General features: G+C 40.0%; 1 protein-coding gene across 1 annotated transcript in view; it reads left to right on the top strand.

Moving 5' to 3' along the window:
* Positions 1–21,328, top strand: part of LOC128643093 (protein bicaudal D homolog 2) — a 139,459-nt gene that overhangs the window by 38,878 nt on the left and 79,253 nt on the right. Inside the window, exon 5 of the mRNA XM_053696038.1 lies at positions 19,106–19,522. Within this exon, the coding sequence (XP_053552013.1) occupies positions 19,106–19,522 (417 nt within the window). The remainder of the gene's footprint in view (positions 1–19,105; positions 19,523–21,328) is intronic.

Below are 21,328 nucleotides of genomic sequence, written 5' to 3'. Positions count from 1 at the left end.
GTATTCGCAGAATGCTTGCTGTTTTTCAACTTCTGTGGTTAAAGACCTGCCCTGAATTTTCAGTGTCTGGATTACATTGGGTTTTCTTACTAATCTAGTGATATTGGCTAGTGTGCTGCTTATCCTGTTGCCGTATCTGTAAAAACGTGCTCTGGCTCTGCTAATGGTTCCTTTAGCGTTTTGTAGTAAGAATGTGTCCCTCTGTAGTTTGACTCCGGTATACTTTTGTCTGTTCTCTGCGGTAGGGGCTCTAAGGTATTTATTATATTTGTTTGTGACTTGTCTTAGTAATATGTTTTCTCTTTGTTTGTATTTCTTGTTAACCCCTGATGCATATGTCATGATAACTCCTCTTAGAACCGCCTTTGCTGTGTCCCAAAATAAGGCCGGTGTTGACATGTGTGCTTTGTTGGCTTCTGCATAGTGTATCCATTCCCCCTTAAGGTGTTTTAGGAGATTAACATCCCTGTATCGGTAGTATGGGAATTTCCATCCTTCCCTTTTGGGGCGTCTGGGGCCTACCTTCATAATCAGTGAGATTGGTGCATGGTCTGATAGTGTGACCGTGTCAATTTTAGTGTCTAAAATCTGTGTGCTCAGGGTAGATGAAATAAGGAAGAAATCTATCCTTGATAATGTCTGTTTGGATGGGGATATGCATGTAAAGTCTCTACTGTCTGGATATCTCGCCCTCCAAATGTCTGTCAAATTCAACGCCCTTTTAAATTTATTCAATATCCTGGTTTCTTTTTTGCAGTATGCGGCTGGGTGGTTTGTAATCCCTGGATTGTCTGGGTTGGGAAAGCGGTCCGCCGGTACCTGAGGTGCTATATTGAAGTCTCCCACTACCACTAGTTGTGTCCCTGTGTGCGGTAATAATTTCCCTTGTATTGCCTGCCAAAACTCAGCCTTCTTGTGTAAGGGGCCATATAGTCCACAGAGAGTGAATGCTGTTTGTTCCACTTCTATATTCAAAATGATGTATCTACCCTCTTTATCTATCTCTCTGTGAGTTATTTTGTATGTTAACTGTTTCCTGAAGAGAATGGCTACCCCTCTTGCTCTTTTAGCTTCATATGGTGTGAAGTTGACTTCTCCTACCCAATCTTGTTGGAGTTTCCTGTGTTCCTCCTGTGATAGATGTGTCTCCTCCAGTACTGCAATGTCAGCTCTTTGTTTTTTAAGATATTTAAGAATTGCCTTCCTCTTTATAGGTGACGTGACCCCGCCCACATTCCATGCTACTATCTTAATCTGATCTAGTGACATTTTCCTGTGATTTTTGTGTGTCTGCTATACAGTGTTGTGTGTTGTGTTTTTTATTCGAGTATTCACTTACCCTTACTGAGTTCACAACTGGTGTTTAGATATGTCTATGGCCTACTTGTACACCTTTTCCTAGTGATGAAGCTGAGTCCCAGGGGAGGTCTTGAACTGAGTCCACCCTGCTTGTAGAGAACAAGAGAAAAGCAGTTTAAGCAACAAGTTAATTCAGACGCAGTGTTTTCCCACTTCGCAACTTTCTTAATCTTATTCAAGCAAAAAAGAGAACTCAAAAACATTAAACCAAACAGTGATAACTTGAACAAATCTCTCTCTCTTCCCTCTTTCTTCCTTTCTTTTTTTTTTTTTTTACTTTATTAGAGAGTATCCCACCCTCCCCCCCCCCCCAATAACTTGAACTGTAATACTTAGTTAGTACTGTCCATTTCAGTGCCTTTTTATAGTCCTTGTTATAGTCCTTGGATGAAGACCGTTCATCTTTATTCCTGCTACCAGTCCAATGACAGGTTTTGCTCTGCTTGTGTGAAGTTCCTCCCCATGGGAGTTGTAGTTCTGATTTCACTGCTCTGCCATTGGATGTTGTTCCTCCTCTTCCTGCTGATTTTCTTCTCCTGCCACCTGTCTTAGATATTTCTGTATTTGACCCGTCGATTCAAAGAGTCTTGGGCCCTGAGGTGTTTGAACTCTTAGTTTTGCTGGGTAAAGTAGTGCCACTGGGATGCCTTTGTCGATCAACTGTCTGCAGTATGGAGAAAACTCTCTCCTTTTCCTGGTTACATCCGCCGAGTAGTCTTGAAAGATGTGCAGTTTTTTGCCCTCATACTGGATAGGTCCAGCTTGTCTGTATGCTCTCAGCAGTTGAACCTTGTCCTTAAAATTAAGGTATTTTATCATAACTTGCCTGGGTGGTGTATCTCTATTGTCCATTTCTCTCGTCCTACCGACTCTATGAGCCCTTTCTGCTATACATGGAATGTCAGCTTCCGTGAGTTTTAATATTTGTGGTAGGGTAACTTCTGCGAAGCGTATCAATTCAGTGCCTGGGACTGATTCTGGCAACCCCACGACTCTCAGGTTGTTCCTCCGCGACCTGTTTTCCAGGTCATCCACTCTTGCAAGTAATAGGGAGTTTTGTCTCTGTAGTTGTGTGACGTTCGTGTTGGTATCACGTTGTCTAATCTCTGTATCTGAGATTCTTTGTTCGACTTGTGTCAGTCTTGTTGAGAAATGTTTAAACTCCGATGAAAGAGAGTCCATCCCATTTTGGAGTTGTTCAATTTTTGGGAGGAACAACGCTGACAGCTGAGAGACTATGGGGTGAGTGTCTTTTAACTGAGAGTCTTGTATTGTGTCCTCATTGTTGGGATCTGCATGTATCTCCGCCAGATGTCTTGTTCTGCGGTCTGCACTCTTGTTCTTAGAAGTCATTGTTTCTGTTTTCTTTTTGAAGCTGTGATAATATTTGTGCATACAGTTGATTGGGGTTAGGCTCTCTTTTATTTTTCTAAGATATCTGATGTCAGGTTAGAGATGAGTCCCAGGGAAGTGTGTGTATCCCTTTGTTCAGCTGCACCTTTTATGTATTGGCTGGAGTTCAGGTCCTATGGGGTTATCTGAAGTCTTGTTAGACAGTGTTAGGCCTCCACCAGTTTTTTGGTCTTCACCCTGCTGGAGATGTCTCCTCTGTTAACTAGGCGTGGGTGTATTGGGTTATGGGGGGGAGAGCCAGATCATGGGGTATCACTCCTCATATTCCATCCTCACTGTTTAGAGTAAATTTATTTTCCCCCTTTGCAATACTGTTCTTGTTTGGTGGTGTATCGCTTTAAGTCCCTGTTTTCTGGTTATGTCTTTCTTTTCCCCCCCACGTGGTGATTATGTGAGGGTTTGCCCTCTAGGGTCTTCAATATCAATGTTTATAGGCCCTGTGATGACCCCTCCAACAAATGCCCCTTCCGATTCGTGGATTTATTGGTCTTTTGTTTGTAGCGTGCTCGTTTTGTGTCTGTTTGGTGTTTAATTGCAGCCGCTATGTATTGTCTCCCCTGCCACGTGGGTCTGTGTCTGAGAGGTATGATCTCGCTGTTACTCACTGTTACTTTGGGTGCTTGGCGATTCTTTCGTTAATTCCTGTATTCTTTTACTCCCCTCCGGTTTTGCCGCTTCGATTCTCTGCTGCTACCTTGCACCTTACCGATGAGATGCAATCTGCGCTTTCGCGCCACTCTGTGTACCGACTATCTGGGTGCCGGGGCGGTGGAATTCCCCCTCACGCTTCTTGGCCGACACTGACCTGTCCGATGTAAAGGGACTTTAGGGTCGTGTAAGGCATATGCGTTTGAGCTTTTTGAGCAGTTTTTAATGATTTAAGGCCGCTGCTTGCCCGGAGCTCTCTGTCTATGCGACCGCTCTAATGCTCCGCCTCCCGGAAGTAAGTCTATCACCTCACTTCTTGGCTATTCGTTAAACTGAATTGTGGGTGTGGTGGGGGGTGTATTTATAGGCATTTTGAGGTTTGGGAAACTTTGCCCCTCCCATACGTCACTAGCTCATGGACTCAGGTCAGGTATCAGGTAAGTTCTTACATAAATTATGTTTTATCACCAATTTTGCTTTGTTCTCTTGGTATTCTTAGTTGAAAGCTAAACCTAGGAAGGCTCATATAATTTCTAAGCCCTTGAAGGCTGCCTCTTATGACATGATTTTTTTTTTATTTGCTCTTCACAACAGGGTAGAGCTAGTTCATGTAAACCATATAGATAACATTGTGATCACTTCACATCAATTGAGAACAGGAAAACTATAAATAGTTCAAACACTTAGGTGCCCATTAGTTTAGATTAAGTGGAATTTATAAAAACTATTTCCAGAGTTTAATTACAAGAAAAAGGGACAAATTTAATAATGAAATTATATTGGCAAGGTTGTTGTGTGTGTTTTTTTTTTTTGTTTCCCCCCCCACTTTATAAGGTGGTGAGTCAAGAAGATATTACTATTTGGAATTCTAATCCTGGCCACCAGGATGAGGCAAATATGCAATTGTAATCCCTCTCTCATAGCCTAGTCTTTTTTTATCTATGCCTAGTGACCTCCTTTCAAACGGTCTTATGTATTGTCCCTGCTCATGTATTTATATTCAAATATATACACATACTCTACATATTTCATAAAATTACTTCCTGTAATAATGTTATGGGTTCTTACTTATGGACTACATTTATTAAATTTGCACAGTAAATTTTGATTTAGTGGTGTGCTGTTTTTATAAGTTTGATCCTTTAGAAGTTCCACTGATCACTTATTTTGCCGAACTAAGTGTATATTGTAAGATTGATTACTTCCAGTCCAACTTTGCAATTTTGTATTGTTTCTTTTTATGCATTTTTTTGTTTTGCTTTTCTTCTAAACGATTTTCATGCACTCTTCAGCTCTTAGCAGTAATACTTAGTAGTATTTATATTAATGCTAAGATATACCCTTAACAGTACACGCAGGAGAGCTCTCTGACTCTTTTCATGGTTGGCAGTCTTTATGGTAGACCTTATCTGTCGTGTCCCCCCCCCATAAGACTCAAGATTTTTCTTGAGATGCCTGGAAGCCTAGTGGTGTTTGGACTAGGTTCAAACAATATAAGAAGCATCTTTCAAATAGCTTGAACCACCTATCCAGATTCTTTTCTGGTAGATGGTAGGTAGGTTATTCCTTTCTCAGTGGGCCTAGTGGCAGTGTCAAGAATTTCTGGATTCTAATAATTGTTTGTATTCTGGGCTTTAGGGTGACATTTCCTTTTCTGATGGTTATCTGGCTGTTTTTCTGAAAGATCCTGAACAAACATGAGTACTTTCCGAATTCTCAGAGATCCTACTTTTTAAGATGGTTTCTATTTGGTTCCTTATTACCCTAGTTCATTATGATTCATTTATTTTCTCAATAGATTTAAATGATGCTTTCAAAATCATCTTCCAGAACCACCTACAGTTTCTTAACTTTTAATTCTAGCTCAGGGGGTTGACAAATCTTTTTAAAATTTAGGATCCAGACAGTGGTATTTGTATATAGATATATGGAGAATAACCCAGAAAGTTAGGAGCCAGGGGTACAATTCTAGGAGCCAGTGGCTCCCTTGATTTGTCAAGCCCTATTCTAGACTAAGATTTTCTGTTTGTGGCTCTTCCATGGTACTTTATATAGTTCCCAAATGTCGGTATATGGTCGGGTTATAATACAATATATTTAATAATCTTTAAAAAAAACCCAATAAAATGCATTTACACAACAATTAAAATTAATATGAATTCCTAAATTCTTTATTAGTTAAAATTTATAGAAACATTGAATTATATTTATAGAAAACCAGATATGAATCAAACTATACAGGCTTAAATTATTACAATATTCTTTACAAAGCAAACCAAATGCACCTTTATAATTAACCTTATTCACAATCGCATTAAAATACCACAGTGAGATACCAAGATATGAGCCACTAACATCCAGACCAGTACAATTAAACTACTTAGCATACGATTGATCCTATATAACTCTAATTTAAAATATCAGAAATTATATATATTATTTGTACAAACGACAAACTCCTATACCAATTTATCTGAGCTGAAACAAATTCTTATCTACAGTTAAGAAACATTCTAAAATGTGTGTGTCTATCTCTTGGCATTAATGATTAGTTTTAAAATACAAATTGGGCCCTTTTAAATTTACTAACTGCAATTAGACTGTAGCAATAATGAATGTATTTACTTTAAAATATCAAATTATATACTTTACCCAAATAAGCAAATCAATGTTTCATATTCCAGAGTTTCTTGTGGGTCATCTATGGAGGGTTTACTCACAATGTGCACAGGTATAGACATCAAGAATTGTTCATCTTTCTTTGTTCAAGAAAGTGTTCCCAAAAATGGCAGAGAATATGCTTGGCACCAAAGCCTATGTATTTTCTCTCCAAAAGTTAATGCTTCTTTTTGTCTGTCTCCTGTGTGTATGGGTCTATATCCAAAATAGAGAATCCCTCCTCCTTTTCTTTAATCCTTCCAACAAGATTTTGATAGGCCCTTTGATGCTTGTCGCTGATCCGCCCTTAATGGAGCTGAGCATTGATTGGTTATTTGAATTTGCATATGTTTTTTTTTAAACAGTCAATTTGTTTGGCTGTCATACCAGTTTTTATCCCTTAGAGGGCAGCAAACAACCAGAAATGCAGTCTTATCATTAATGCTGCTACAGTTTAATTATCTGACCTTTAAAATGTTTAGCCAACATATATCTCTTGTATTAATAAATCATGTTTCATATATGGTCCGCGCAGTGTCCTTTTCTCTGATCATTTAAAGACCAAACGTGAAAATATTCCACTTATAATATATTAATGTGTTTAAAAATCATATTTTCTATGAAACAATTTAAAAGGATTATAATACCTTCATCAAGGATTCAATTACTTTCTCAGTCCTCTTAATATCACATACATACTTTGAGGTCGGCAATCAGATGTCATTTTCATATAATTATATCTATATTGGATTACTATCCCATAGATTAATGGTTCATATCTGTATTTCTTTTTGAGTGTATAAAACATATTTAAAACAACATTTATATATGTACTTATTAGATGCCTGAAAAATATAAAGAAATTTATTAAAATTGGACATTTTTTATATTGACTGTATTGCTATTTATTAAATTCAGCATATATATCCCAAATTTTCCCTTAGATGTCTGGCATTATTGTACAGGTAGCCCTCAGTTTACGCCGGGGTTAGGTTCCAGAAGGAATGGTTGTAAATTGAAACCGTTGTAAATTGATGCCCAGTTTATAATGCAAGTCAATGGGAAGTGAGGGAGTTAGGTTCCAGACCCCTCTCAAAATTGTCATAAGTAACACCTAATACATTATTTTAAAATGAAGACTTTAAATGCTAAACAGCATTATAAACCCAATAAAATATTCGCACAACACAGACTTCACTTGCATTTTTCTGCAAACAGTTCTTTCTATGCATTCCAATCTGTACTGAGTTATAGACAGGAAGATCTTATTCCTTTGAAATCTGCTCGATAGCTCAGGTCTGGTTAAACTGATTAATTTCAGCATGCTTGGCTTTGCTGCAACACAAGCGGACAGCTCCACCTATTTATTTTAATAAATGCACTGCTTCTCAATGCTTTTCAATAGCAGTCACATGACTGGAAAAAAAGGTTGTTATCCTTAAAGTGTAAATTGAACCGCTGTAAAACAAGGGCCACCTGTATTGTATCTCAATAGGAATGCAATATATTTCATATTTCTAATACATTTTGAATGCATGGAACACCAGATGCAGGTCTGAAATGAAAGAAATAATGTTATTTTGAGACATTTTGAATCCTTAAGACAGTCTATGCTTTCAAGGGACACATGTTTTTAAACCATGAATTACATTTCTCCAACATTGGTGTGTCCGGTCCACGGCGTCATCCTTACTTGTGGGATATTCTCTTCCCCAACAGGAAATGGCAAAGAGTCCCAGCAAAGCTGGTCACATGATCCCTCCTAGGCTCCGCCCACCCCAGTCATTCTCTTTGCCGTTGCACAGGCAACATCTCCACGGAGATGGTTAAGAGTTTTTTGGTGTTTAAATGTAGTTTTATTCTTCTATCAAGTGTTTGTTATTTTAAAATAGTGCTGGTATGTACTATTTACTCTGAAACAGAAAAGGATGAAGATTTCTGTTTGTAAGAGGAAGATGATTTTAGCAGACAGTAACTAAAATCGATTGCTGTTTCCACACAGGACTGTTGAGATGAAGTAACTTCAGTTGGGGGAAACAGTTAGCAGACTTTTCTGCTTAAGGTATGACTAGCCACATTTCTAACAAGACCATGTAATGCTGGAAGGCTGTCATTTCCCCTCATGGGGACCGGTAAGCCATTTTCTTAGTTAAATATAAAAGAATAAAGGGCTTCAAAAAGGGCTTAAAAACTGGTAGACATTTTTCTGGGCTAAAACGATTGCTTTACTAGGCATATTATGCAGATTCTAACTAATTATTGGTATTATAATCTTGGGGAACGTTTAGAAAAACGGCAGGCACTGTGTTGGACACCTTTTTCAGATGGGGGCCTTTCTAGTTATAGACAGAGCCTCATTCTGGGACTGTATAGGGGTTAAATGTAAAAACGGCTCCGGTTCCGTTAATTTAAGGGTTAAAGCTCTGAAATTTGGTGTGCAATACTTTTAATGCTTTAAGACACTGTGGTGAAATTTTGGTGAATTTTGAACAATTCCTTCATACTTTTTCACATATTCAGTAATAAAGTGTTTTCAGTTTGAAATTTAAAGTGACAGTAACGGTTTTATTTTAAAACGTTTTTTGTGCTTTGTTGACAAGTTTAAGCCTGTTTAACATGTCTGTACCATCAGATAAGCTATGTTCTATATGTATGAAAGCCAATGTGTCTCCCCATTTAAATTTATGTGATAATTGTGCCATAGTGTCCAAACAAAGTAAGGACAGTAATGCCACAGATAATGATATTGCCCAAGATGATTCCTCAAATGAGGGGAGTAAACATGATACTACATCATCCCCTACTGTGTCTACACCAGTTATGCCCACACAGGAGGCCCCTAGTACATCTAGTGCGCCAATACTTATTACCATACAACAATTAACGGCTGTAATGGATAACTCCATAGCAAATCTTTTATCCAAAATGCCTACTTATCAGAGAAAGCGCGATTGCTCTGTTTTAAACACTGAAGAGCAAGAGGACGCTGATAACTGTTCTGACATACCCTCACACCAATCTCAAGGGGCCATGAGGGAGGTTTTGTCTGATGGAGAAATTTCAGATTCAGGAAAAATTTCTCATCAAGCTGAACCTGATGTTGTGACATTTAAATTTAAATTAGAACATCTCCGCGCACTGCTTAAGGAGGTGTTATCTACTCTGGATGATTGTGACAATTTGGTCATTCCAGAGAAATTATGTAAGATGGACAAGTTCCTAGAGGTTCCGGTGCCCCCCGACGCTTTTCCTATACCCAAGCGGGTGGCGGACATAGTAAATAAAGAGTGGGAAAGGCCCGGCATACCTTTTTGTCTCCCCCCCCCTATATTTAAGAAATTATTTCCTATAGTCGACCCCAGAAAGGACTTATGGCAGACAGTCCCCAAGGTCGAGGGGGCGGTTTCTACTCTAAACAAACGCACTACTATTCCTATCGAAGATAGTTGTGCTTTCAAAGATCCTATGGATAAGAAATTAGAGGGTTTGCTTAAAAATATTTTTGTACAGCAAGGTTACCTTCTACAACCAATTTCATGCATTGTTCCTGTCACTACGGCAGCGTGTTTCTGGTTAGAGGAACTAGAAAAATCGCTCAGTAAAGAATCTTCGTATGAGGAGGTTATGGACAGAGTTCAAGCACTTAAATTGGCTAACTCTTTTGTTTTAGATGCCGCTTTGCAATTAGCTAGATTAGCGGCGAAAAATTCAGGGTTTGCTGTCGTGGCGCGCAGAGCGCTTTGGCTAAAGTCTTGGTCAGCGGATGTGTCTTCCAAGACAAAATTGCTTAACATTCCTTTCAAAGGTAAAACATTATTTGGACCTGATTTGAAAGAGATTTCAGACATCACTGGGGGAAAGGGCCACGCCCTCCCACAGGATAGGTCTTTTAAGGCTAAAAATAAGCCTAATTTTCGTCACTTTCGCAGAAACGGACCAGTCTCTAATTCTGTATCCTCTAAGCAAGAGGGTAATACTTCACAACCCAAACCAGCCTGGAAACCAATGCAAGGCTGGAACAAGGGTAAGCAGGCCAAGAAGCCTACCACTGCTACCAAAACAGCATGAAGGGATAGCCCCCGATCCGGGACCGGATCTAGTGGGGGGCAGACTTTCTCTCTTTGCTCAGGCTTGGGCAAGAGATGTTCAGGATCCTTGGGCGCTAGAAATAGTTTCTCAAGGTTATCTCCTGGAATTCAAGGAACTACCCCCAAGGGGAAGGTTCCACAGGTCTCAATTATCTTCAAACCAAATAAAGAGACAGGCATTCTTACATTGTGTAGAAGACCTGTTAAAGATGGGAGTGATACATCCAGTTCCAATAAGAGAACAAGGAATGGGATTTTATTCCAATCTGTTCATAGTTCCCAAAAAAGAGGGAACATTCAGACCAATTTTGGATCTAAAGATCCTAAACAAATTTCTCAGGGTACCATCGTTCAAAATGGAAACTATTCGAACGATCCTACCTACTATCCAGGAAAATCAATTTATGACTACCGTGGATTTAAAGGATGCGTACCTACATATTCCTATCCACAAGGAACATCATCCGTTCCTAAGGTTCGCTTTTCTGGACAAGCATTACCAGTTTGTGGCACTTCCATTCGGATTAGCCACTGCTCCAAGGATTTTCACAAAGGTACTAGGGTCCCTTCTAGCGGTTCTAAGACCAAGGGGCATTGCAGTAGTACCTTACTTGGACGACATCCTGATTCAAGCGTCGTCCCTGTCAAAAGCAAAGGCTCATACGGACATCGTCCTAGCCTTTCTCAGATCTCATGGATGGAAGGTGAACAAAGAAAAGAGTTCTCTGTCCCCGTCAACAAGAGTTCCCTTCTTGGGAACAATAATAGATTCCTTAGAAATGAGGATTTTTCTGACAGAGGTCAGAAAATCAAAACTTCTAAGCTCTTGTCAAGTACTTCATTCTGCTCCTCGTCCTTCCATAGCGCAGTGCATGGAAGTAATAGGATTGATGGTTGCAACAATGGACATAGTTCCTTTTGCACGAATTCATCTAAGACCATTACAACTGTGCATACTCAGACAGTGGAATGGGGATTATACAGACTTGTCTCCGACGATTCAAGTAGATCAAAAGACCAGAGATTCACTCCGTTGGTGGCTGACCCTGGACAATCTGTCACAGGGAATGAGCTTCCGCAGACCAGAGTGGGTCATTGTCACAAACTGAGAGCGATATTCATTGCTCTCAGAGCTTGGCCTCAACTAGCAAAGGCCAAATTCATAAGGTTTCAGTCAGACAACATGACGACCGTTGCATATATCAATCATCAGGGGGGAACAAGGAGTTCCCTGGCGATGAAAGAAGTGACCAAGATAATTCAATGGGCGGAGGATCACTCCTGCCACTTGTCTGCGATCCACATCCCAGGAGTGGAAAATTGGGAAGCGGATTTTCTGAGTCGTCAGACATTCCATCCGGGGGAGTGGGAACTCCATCCGGAAATCTTTCCCCATCTAACTCAATTATGGGGCATTCCAGACATGGATCTGATGGCGTCTCGTCAGAACTTCAAGGTTCCTTGCTACGGGTCCAGATCCAGGGATCCCAAGGCGACCCTAGTAGATGCACTAGTAGCACCTTGGACCTTCAACCTAGCTTATGTATTCCCACCGTTTCCTCTCATCCCCAGGCTGGTAGCCAGGATCAATCAGGAGAGGGCCTCGGTGATCTTGATAGCTCCTGCATGGCCACGCAGGACTTGGTATGCAGACCTGGTGAATATGTCATCGGCTCCACCATGGAAGCTACCTTTGAGACAGGACCTTCTTGTTCAGGGTCCATTCGAACATCCGAATCTGGTTTCCCTCCAACTGACGGCTTGGAGATTGAACGCTTGATTTTATCAAAGCGTGGGTTTTCAGATTCTGTAATAGATACTCTGATTCAGGCTAGAAAGCCTGTAACTAGAAAAATTTACCATAAAATATGGAAAAAATATATCTGTTGGTGTGAATCTAAAGGATTCCCATGGAACAAGATAAAAATTCCTAAGATTCTATCCTTTCTACAAGAAGATTTGGAGAAAGGATTATCTGCAAGTTCTCTGAAGGGACAGATCTCTGCTTTATCTGTTTTACTTCACAAAAGACTGGCAGCTGTGCCAGATGTTCAAGCATTTGTTCAGGCTCTGGTTAGGATCAAGCCTGTTTACAGACCTTTGACTCCTCCCTGGAGTCTAAATCTAGTTATTTCAGTTCTTCAAGGGGTTCCGTTTGAACCCTTACATTCCGTAGATATTAAGTTATTATCTTGGAAAGTTTTGTTTTTGGTTGCAATTTCTTCTGCTAGAAGAGTTTCAGAGTTATCTGCTCTGCAGTGTTCTCCGCCCTATCTGGTGTTCCATGCAGATAAGGTGTTTTTGCGTACTAAGCCTGGTTTTCTTCCGAAAGTTGTTTCCAACAAAAATATTAACCAGGAGATAGTTGTACCTTCTTTGTGTCCGAATCCAGTTTCAAAGAAGGAACGTTTGTTACACAATTTGGACGTAGTCCTTGCTCTAAAATTCTATTTAGAGGCTACTAAAGATTTCAGACAAACATCTTCCTTGTTTGTTGTTTATTCTGGTAAAAGGAGAGGTCAAAAAGCGACTTCTACCTCTCTTTCCTTTTGGCTTAAAAGCATTATCCGATTGGCTTATGAGACTGCCGGACGGCAGCCTCCTGAAAGAATCACAGCTCACTCCACTAGGGCTGTGGCTTCCACATGGGCCTTCAAGAACGAGGCTTCTGTTGACCAGATATGTAAGGCAGCGACTTGGTCTTCACTGCACACTTTTGCCAAATTTTACAAATTTGATACTTTTGCTTCTTCGGAGGCTATTTTTGGGAGAAAGGTTTTGCAAGCCGTGGTGCCTTCCATTTAGGTGACCTGATTTGCTCCCTCCCTTCATCCGTGTCCTAAAGCTTTGGTATTGGTTCCCACAAGTAAGGATGACGCCGTGGACCGGACACACCAATGTTGGAGAAAACAGAATTTATGCTTACCTGATAAATTACTTTCTCCAACGGTGTGTCCGGTCCACGGCCCGCCCTGGTTTTTTAATCAGGTCTGATGAATTATTTTCTCTAACTACAGTCACCACGGTATCATATGGTTTCTCCTATATATATTTCCTCCTGTCCGTCGGTCGAATGACTGGGGTGGGCGGAGCCTAGGAGGGATCATGTGACCAGCTTTGCTGGGACTCTTTGCCATTTCCTGTTGGGGAAGAGAATATCCCACAAGTAAGGATGACGCCGTGGACCGGACACACCGTTGGAGAAAGTAATTTATCAGGTAAGCATAAATTCTGTTTTTCAGTTTATTTGGAAATGAGAATGTGGGTTGTAACTCAGCAGGGTTAAACATATCTGTTAGCTGGTACAGATGTTTATCTAACACCGCAGGTACCAATTTGCATCAAAGTGTGAATGGTCACTTTCCCATAAAACTTGTCTTAGACTTTTAGACTCTCTTGTAAGAATTAGGAAATCTTATTACACATTTCCAGGTAGTGACCATAAGGTTATTTTTTTTTGCATTGCATTCTTTATCAGCCTTATCTTTTGGCTTACTAATTCCTTTGTGCAGAGATTTCATTCGGGGTTTTGTTTTAGTTTTTTTGTTTATCCTTTTGGTCTCCACTGTAACAGTCTCAGTTCTAGTGGTTTAGTCACCACTCCAGTCCTCTGAGGGCATTACCTTTTTCTTAACTGTACTATAACTTGTCTTCTACTATAACTTCAAGTTGGAGTGCAGTCTGGGAGTTGAGTTCAGGGAGTTGGTTTCCTCGGGACCCTATTGTTTAATCCTCTTCAAGTGATTTACCAGAGCCTGAGAATTCTATTCATACTCCTTGGCTTCTGTAGCGCTTTGGTATTTCAGCTAGCTTTTTGGTATGTCTTTGTTTTACCACTTACACTGTGCGGCCACTTTATAAGTTTCAGCTACTACATAGCATGTTGAGCATCCTTTAGCCTTCAAAATAGCCTGACTTTGTCTAGGCATGGATTCAACAAGATGCTAAGAAGGTTGTGGAGATATTGTGTACCATGCAGACAGGAGTGTGCCTGGAGATACGACTGAGGGTGTAGGCCTGCAACGAATAACCCTTTCCAGCTCATCCCAAAGATATTCAATAGAATTAAGATTTTGGGATTGAGCAGGCCACTGCAGCAGAAAAGTCATTGTCATGTTCCAGGAACCATCCCATAGTGATGCGGGCTTTGTGCACCGGCACATTATCCTGCTGGAAGTAATATTTGTCAACGTGAACGGATGCAATTGCTCAGCAACTATGTTTACGTACGCTGTGGCATTGACGTGCCAGGACGCATTCTCCACACCATAACACCACCCCCTCCACCTTGCACAGTTTTCCTCAGATATGACTTTCATGGATTTATGCCGTTTTCACCAAATTCTGAGCCTGCCATCAATGTACTAGCAATAGTGATGCACCGAAATGGAAATTCTGGACCGAATCCGAAAATCCGGGATGCACTTGACCAAAAACCGAAACCGAAAATGTATTTTTTCAAATTTTTTTTATTTTTTATTTTTTTTTGCATAATTAGAGCCAATAAAAAAAGCCCACACTTTGATTGAAAGTAACGCACTTAAATTGGACAAAAATATCTTAAAACAATAATCTGCTACACAATAATTTTACCAAGAAGAAAATAAAAACAGGCAAAAAATTCCATTTTCAGCCAAAATGTTTCTGCGACCAAAATTTTGATGCATCCCTACTTAAAACAATTATAGATATCAATATACTGTACTGCAGTGTTTTTCAACCAGTGTGCCATGGCACACTAGTGTGCCGTGAGAGATCCTCAGGTGTGCCACGGCAGACTGACAACAGTGTGACATATTTTTTAAACTTTGCTTGTTTTTTACTCCCAGTGCAGGGGTAGTTTGTAGGAGGCATGGCATAACAGCACAATACATACAGTATGTGTGTGTTTGTGTGTATATATATATATGCTGTATTAGGCTACAATGTGTGAATTTTTTTAAAATTTTGGGATGGTGGTGTGCCACAGGATTTTTTTATGTAAAAAAGTGTGCCACGGCAAAAAAAAGGTTAAAAATCACTGCTGTACTGTATTATTCTTCATTTAGTTCTATGTAACAGAATCCTATTTAACAGTTTTCTTTTTTACCATATATCCAAATAAAGTATAGTCCTAGAAAACTCATATGCAGAACAGTAAGTCAAGTAATAAACTTAAACAGCAGCTCTAGGCTAGCATCAAATTTGAAACATGCTACACAATTTTACCGAAAATAACAGGCAAAAAACCGAAATAGCCAAAAATGCCATTTTCGGCCGAAACTTTCTGCGGCTGAAATGTCGGTGCATCCCTAACTAGCAACTTCGATTTGTCAGACCAAGCAATGTTTTTCCAGTCTTCAATTGTCCAGTGGTGGTGTGCCCACAGAAAGCATGATCTCTCTTTCTCTGATAAAACGGCAGCCGACGTGGACACCAGCTATTGTAGCCCATCCAGAACAAGGTGTGCACAGTGCCTCCTGTAGCAGATAAAGCCACAGCTTTCTCCTCATGCGTCCCAATATTTTCAATCTCCACATGCAGTGTCCTGCGTTTCCTCTCACAATCCGGTAGGATTTTCTTTACAAGACATTGTTACCAAGGTATCCTCTGTGGTACCTGAGACATTGTCAGCTTTCCCCATGCTGCAGGGGAAGCGTAAAAGGAAACTTAAGGAATCCGTAAGGTTTCTGATCAAGTTCTGGCTACCCAGGGTGTCCTTCTTTTTTTTTTTTTTAAAAAGTCTGAGGAAGAAGACACCGTGGTGGTGCCTGAGTGTGAAATCTCAAACTCGGTGTAATTCCTTCTGATGCTGAAGTTGAATCCTACACCTGCACTTATTACTTAAGGAGGTTTTGGCTACTTTGAACGACTCTGATACGACTGTCTTAGTCAACCCTAAATAGTCTAGTTAGCTGAACAAGTACTTTGATGTTCCCACTGCAGTGGAGGTTTCTCCGGTTTCAGACCGTGCTACAGAGATTATTGCACAGGAGTGGGAGAGACCTGGTATTCCCTTTTCTCCATCTCCTATTTTCACAAAGATGTTTCCTATAGCTTATTCCATTAAGAAGTCGTGGCTGACGGTTCCCAAGGTAGAAGGAACGATCTCCACTTTGAGAGGATAGTTCTTTTAAGGATCCAATGGATAAGAAATTGGAGGAATTGCTAAAAAAGATGTATGTTCACCAGGGCCTCCAATGGCACCCTGCGGTGTGTATTGCCACTGTGACCAGCGCTGCAGCTTACTGGTTTGATGCATTGTCTGATTCTCTTCAGACTGATACTGCTCTTAAGGAGATCCAGGACAGGATTAAGGCCCTTAAATTAGCCAATGCCTTTATTACAAATGCTTCTTTGCAAGTCATTAAACTGGGTGCACAAATGTCTGGTTTTGCGGTGCTAGCTCGCAGAGGTTTATGGTTTAAGTCCTGGTCTGCGGATGTTTCATCTAAGTCCAGGCTCTTGGCGATCCCCTACAAGGGTAAGACCTTGTTTAGGCCTGGCTTGGCTAAAATTTATCTCTGATATTACAAGAGGGAAGGGTTCTTTTCTTCCTCAAGATAAAAAGAATAAACATAAAGAATGTCAGAGTAATTTTCCTTTTTGTAACTTTAGAGGCAAACCTCCTTCTCCAGGATGGTCTGGAGAAGGATTTGTCAGCCAGTACTTTGAATGGTCAGATTTAGGCCTGGTCTATTTTGCTACATAAGCGTCTGGCAGATGTGCAATAGTTTTGTCAGGCCTTGGTCAGGATCCGGCCTGTGTTTAAACCTGTTACTCCTCCCTGTAGTCTTACAGCAGGCTCTGTTTGAACCTATGCATTCCTTAGATATTAAGTTATCTTGGAAAGTGTTTTGTTTCTTGTTGCCGTTTCCTCTGTTTTGAGAGTTTCGGAACTCTCTCTCTGCGCTTCAGTGTGATTCTCCTTATCTTCCATTTCATAAGGTGGTCTTGCGTACTAAGTGGTTTTCTGCCTAAAGTTGTTTTGTTTAAGAATATTAATCAGGAAATTGTTGTTCCTTCCTTAAGTCCTAACCCTTCTCCTAAGGAACGTTTGTTGCATAACCTTGAAGTTCGTGTGCTGAAATTCTTGAAAATCTTCAAGCGACTAAGGACTTTCGTCAGTCTTCCCCCTTATTTGTTTATTTTTCTGGTAAACGCAAGGGCCAGAAAGCTACGGCTACTTTCTTTTTGGCTAAAGAGTGTTATTCGTTTGGCCTATGAAACTGCTGGGCAGCAACCTCCTGAGAGGTTTACAGCTCATTCCACGAGGGCTGTCTCTTCTTCCTGGGTTTTCAAAAGTGAAGCTTCTGTGGAACAGATTTGCAAGGCTGCAACTTGGTCACCTTTGCATACTTCCAAATTCTATAAATTCGATACATTTTTGCCTCGGCTGAGGCTTCTTTTGGGAGAAAGGTTCTTCAAGCAGTGGTGCCTTCTATTTAGGTTACTTATCTGTGTCCCTCCCTTGTCCTCCCTTATCTGTGGACTAGTTGAGTACATTCCTGGTTAACGCAGTCATTAAGCATGGCTTTTTGACAGCAGGAAATCTCTTCCAGAATTCTACTAGTTTAATTTCTCCTTCTTTAAGAAGTCTTGGGTTGGTAATTGGGTGCATACCTTCATTTTATCCACTCCCATTTGTTCGTTGACTACACAGCTTGGGTATTAGTTACCACGAGTAATGGTTTGTGGACTCTCACCACCTTATGAAAGAAAACAATTTGTGCTTACCTGATATTCATTTCTTTCATGGTGGTGAGAGTCCAGAAGACCTGTTTTTTTTTTTTTTTTTTCTCCTATTAGCGGCAGTTTATTATGTACCTCATTTAGCGAATATTGTGCTTTTTCCTACTTTTCTCGGCTATATATATTAGACTGGGATATCGTAGAGGAAGGGGGACTAAAAGTTTGTGCAAGGTTGGGTATATTGGATGAAGCCTGATTCGTCATTTCTGATGTATGAAGAGGCTTCCGGCGGCTGGGGGAATCGCTGGAGCAGCTGTCGGGATTAAAAGGTAAGTTGTGTTTGGTGTGTTTTTTTTTTTTTTTTTTTTTTTTATGAAAACGAGTGAAATGTCAATTTTGATGAATTAAAGTGCCCTTGTTTGTAATTGGATTATTAAAAACTGGGCACTAATTCATCGAAATTGACCTTCACTTTAAAGTATAAACTGGTTGGTTTTTTTAAAGGACCATAATATACAGTAGATTTGCATAACCAACAAATGAATAATAGAGTTTAACACTTGGTCTGAATTTCAAATTAGTTTTGTTTTATATTTTTTCCCCTGACGGTTTCATCCCCATCAACTATTCACAAAATACATATTCATAAATACTGTGAGCTCACAAAATAAATAACATTTTACTATCTACAAAACAGTGGGACCTGCCATGTTGTAACTTATGTTACCTTCTTTGCTATGGCCAATTAGGGACAGTTATAAATAGGTCACTAGAGTTTGCAAACAATGGCTGTGTGGAATAAGTGTTATGCACTTCCATTTCTATCAGGAACTGAAATGCTCATATTTTCACAATGGAATTACAGAAAAAGGGGACAAAATAATGAAAATATATTGCAGAGGTTTTGTTATATTTAGGATTTATCATTTTACATTACCATCTCAGTGTCTTTAATGTCCCTTTTAAAAAAGACTGTCATAATGCGACACTTTAGTGCAATCCTAAAAGGTTACATATCCCTGGTTTAAGAGTTATGATTATTTTATATGGTCTGCATGTTTTATTTGAGCTGTTAAACTGTTTATGTAAAAGAAAAATGGCAGATAAGTTAATGGGGAAATGGAAATCAAATCTGTACACTTGGTGATAGTCTGTTAATGAGTGCTCGTAATTTAGTTATATAATATGTATATATTTGAAATTAATTGTTAATGTGTATTTTGCATGCTTTACATTGTATGAACCAGTGATTTACTTTATGGTTTCAGGTTGAATTTGAAGGTTTAAAGCATGAACTGAAGAGAAGAGATGAAGAGATTGATGTTTTAAATGGCCAAGTAGATGAACTGGTGCGTTTAAAAGAAATCTCCGAACGGCAGCTGGAAGAAGCATTGGAGACCCTGAAAAGCGAACGAGAACAAAAAAATGAATTGCGTAGAGAACTGTCTGGATATCTACATAACTATGATTCTATAGGAAATTTCCAAGTCAACTTTGAAGATCCAAGTGAAGATGAATTTGATAGTGGATACAATTGTGGTGGACTGGGCAAGTTAAATGGAGAAGTCATGATGTCTACACCTCGCAATAGTGATATATTCTATCCTGGTCCAAAGTTGTCTTCTGATCTCTTTACAGAACTCAGCCTGACAGAAATACAGAAACTCAAGCAGCAGTTATTGCAGGTATGTTCTACTAAAAACTAATGGATTTAAAATTAGCATTGATGATTAATAGTCTAGTGCCCCATAAAGTTTAATTTGGCTTAAAATTGCTTGCTACGTCTTCTATTTACCATTCTATTTTCTCTTGTAAGATGTATCGAGTCCACGGATTCATCCTTTACTTGTGGGATATTCTCCTTCCCAACAGGAAGTGGCAAAGAGAGCACACAGCAGAGCTGTCCATATAGCTCCACCCCCCAGTCATTCTCTTTGCCGGCTCTAAGCAATCGGAAGGGTAAAGTGAATGTGGTGTTAGAAATGTAGTTTTTATTTTCTACAAGAAAAAGTTTATTTTAAATGGTACCGGTGTGTACTATTTACTCTCTAGCAGAAAGGAGATGAAGATTTCTGCAGGGAGGAAGATGATTTTAGCATGTTGTAACTAAAATCCACTGCTGATCCCTCAAAGGACTGAGGAGTGCAAGAAAACTTCAGTTGGGGGGAACGGTTTGCAGGTTAGGCTGCAATAAGGTATGTTCAGTCATTTATTTCTAGACAAGACACGCAGGACCTGGTATGCAGACCTAGTGGACATGTCGTCTGTTCCACCATGGACACTGCCAATGAGGCAGGACCTTCTAATACAAGGTCCTTTTAAACATCCAAATCTAATTTCTCTGCGTCTGACTGCTTGGAGATTGAACGCCTAATTCTATCAAAGCGTGGTTTCTCTGACTCGGTTATTGATACCCTGATTCAGGCTAGAAAGCCTGTCACCAGGAAAATCTACCATAAGATTTGGCGAAAATATATTTTTTGGTTCGAATCCAAGGGTTACTCATGGAGTAAGATTAGGATTCCCAGGATATTGTCCTTTCTCCAAGAAGGATTGGAGAAAGGATTATCAGCTAGTTCCTTAAAAGGACAGATATCTGCTTTGTCTATTCTTTTACACAAACGTCTGGCAGAGGTACCAGACGTTCAAGCGTTTAGTCAGGCTTTAGTCAGAATCAAGCCTGTTTATAGACCTGTGGCTCCGCCATGGAGTCTGAATTTAGTTCTTTCAGTTCTGCAAGGGGTTCCGTTTGAACCTTTACATTCCATAGATATTAAGCTTTTATCTTAGAAAGTTTTTTGTTTTTGGTAGTTATCTGCTTTACAGTGTGATTCACCTTACCTGGTTTTCCATGCAGATAAGGTAGTTTTGCGTACCAAACCCGGTTTTCTTCCTAAGGTTGTGTCTAATAAGAATATTAACCAGGAAATTGTTGTTCCTTCTTTGTGTCCTAATCCTCCTTCGAAGAAGGAACGTCTGTTACACAATCTTGATGTGGTTCGTGCTTTAAAGTTCTATTTACAAGCAACTAAGGATTTCAGACAAACAACTTCATTGTTTATCTATTCTGGTAAGCGGAGAGGTTAGACGGCGACTGCTACCTCTTTCCTTTTGGCTGAAAAGCATCATCCGTTTGGCCTATGAGACTGCTGGCCAGCAGCCTCCCGAAACAATTACTGCTCATTCTACCAGAGCAGTGGCTTCCACATGGGCTTTTAAAAATGAGGCTTCTGTTGAACAGATTTGTAAGGCAGCGACTTGGTCTTCGCTGCATACTTTTTCCAAATTTTCCAAATTCGATACTTTTGCTTCTTCGGAGGCTATTTTTGGGAGAGAGGTTTTACAAGCAGTGGTGCCTTCCGTTTTACGGTACCTGTCTTGTTCCCTCCCTTCATCCGTGTCCTAAAGCTTTGGTATTGGTATCCCACAAGTAAAGGATGAATCCGTGGACTCGATACATCTTACAAGAGAAAACAGAATTTATGCTTACC

This window comes from Bombina bombina, chromosome 12 (assembly GCF_027579735.1).
Source record: "Bombina bombina isolate aBomBom1 chromosome 12, aBomBom1.pri, whole genome shotgun sequence".
Lineage (NCBI taxonomy): Eukaryota > Metazoa > Chordata > Amphibia > Anura > Bombinatoridae > Bombina > Bombina bombina.
The sequence above is the reverse complement of the archived record's forward strand: the minus strand, read 5'-3'. Positions and strand labels throughout refer to the sequence as shown.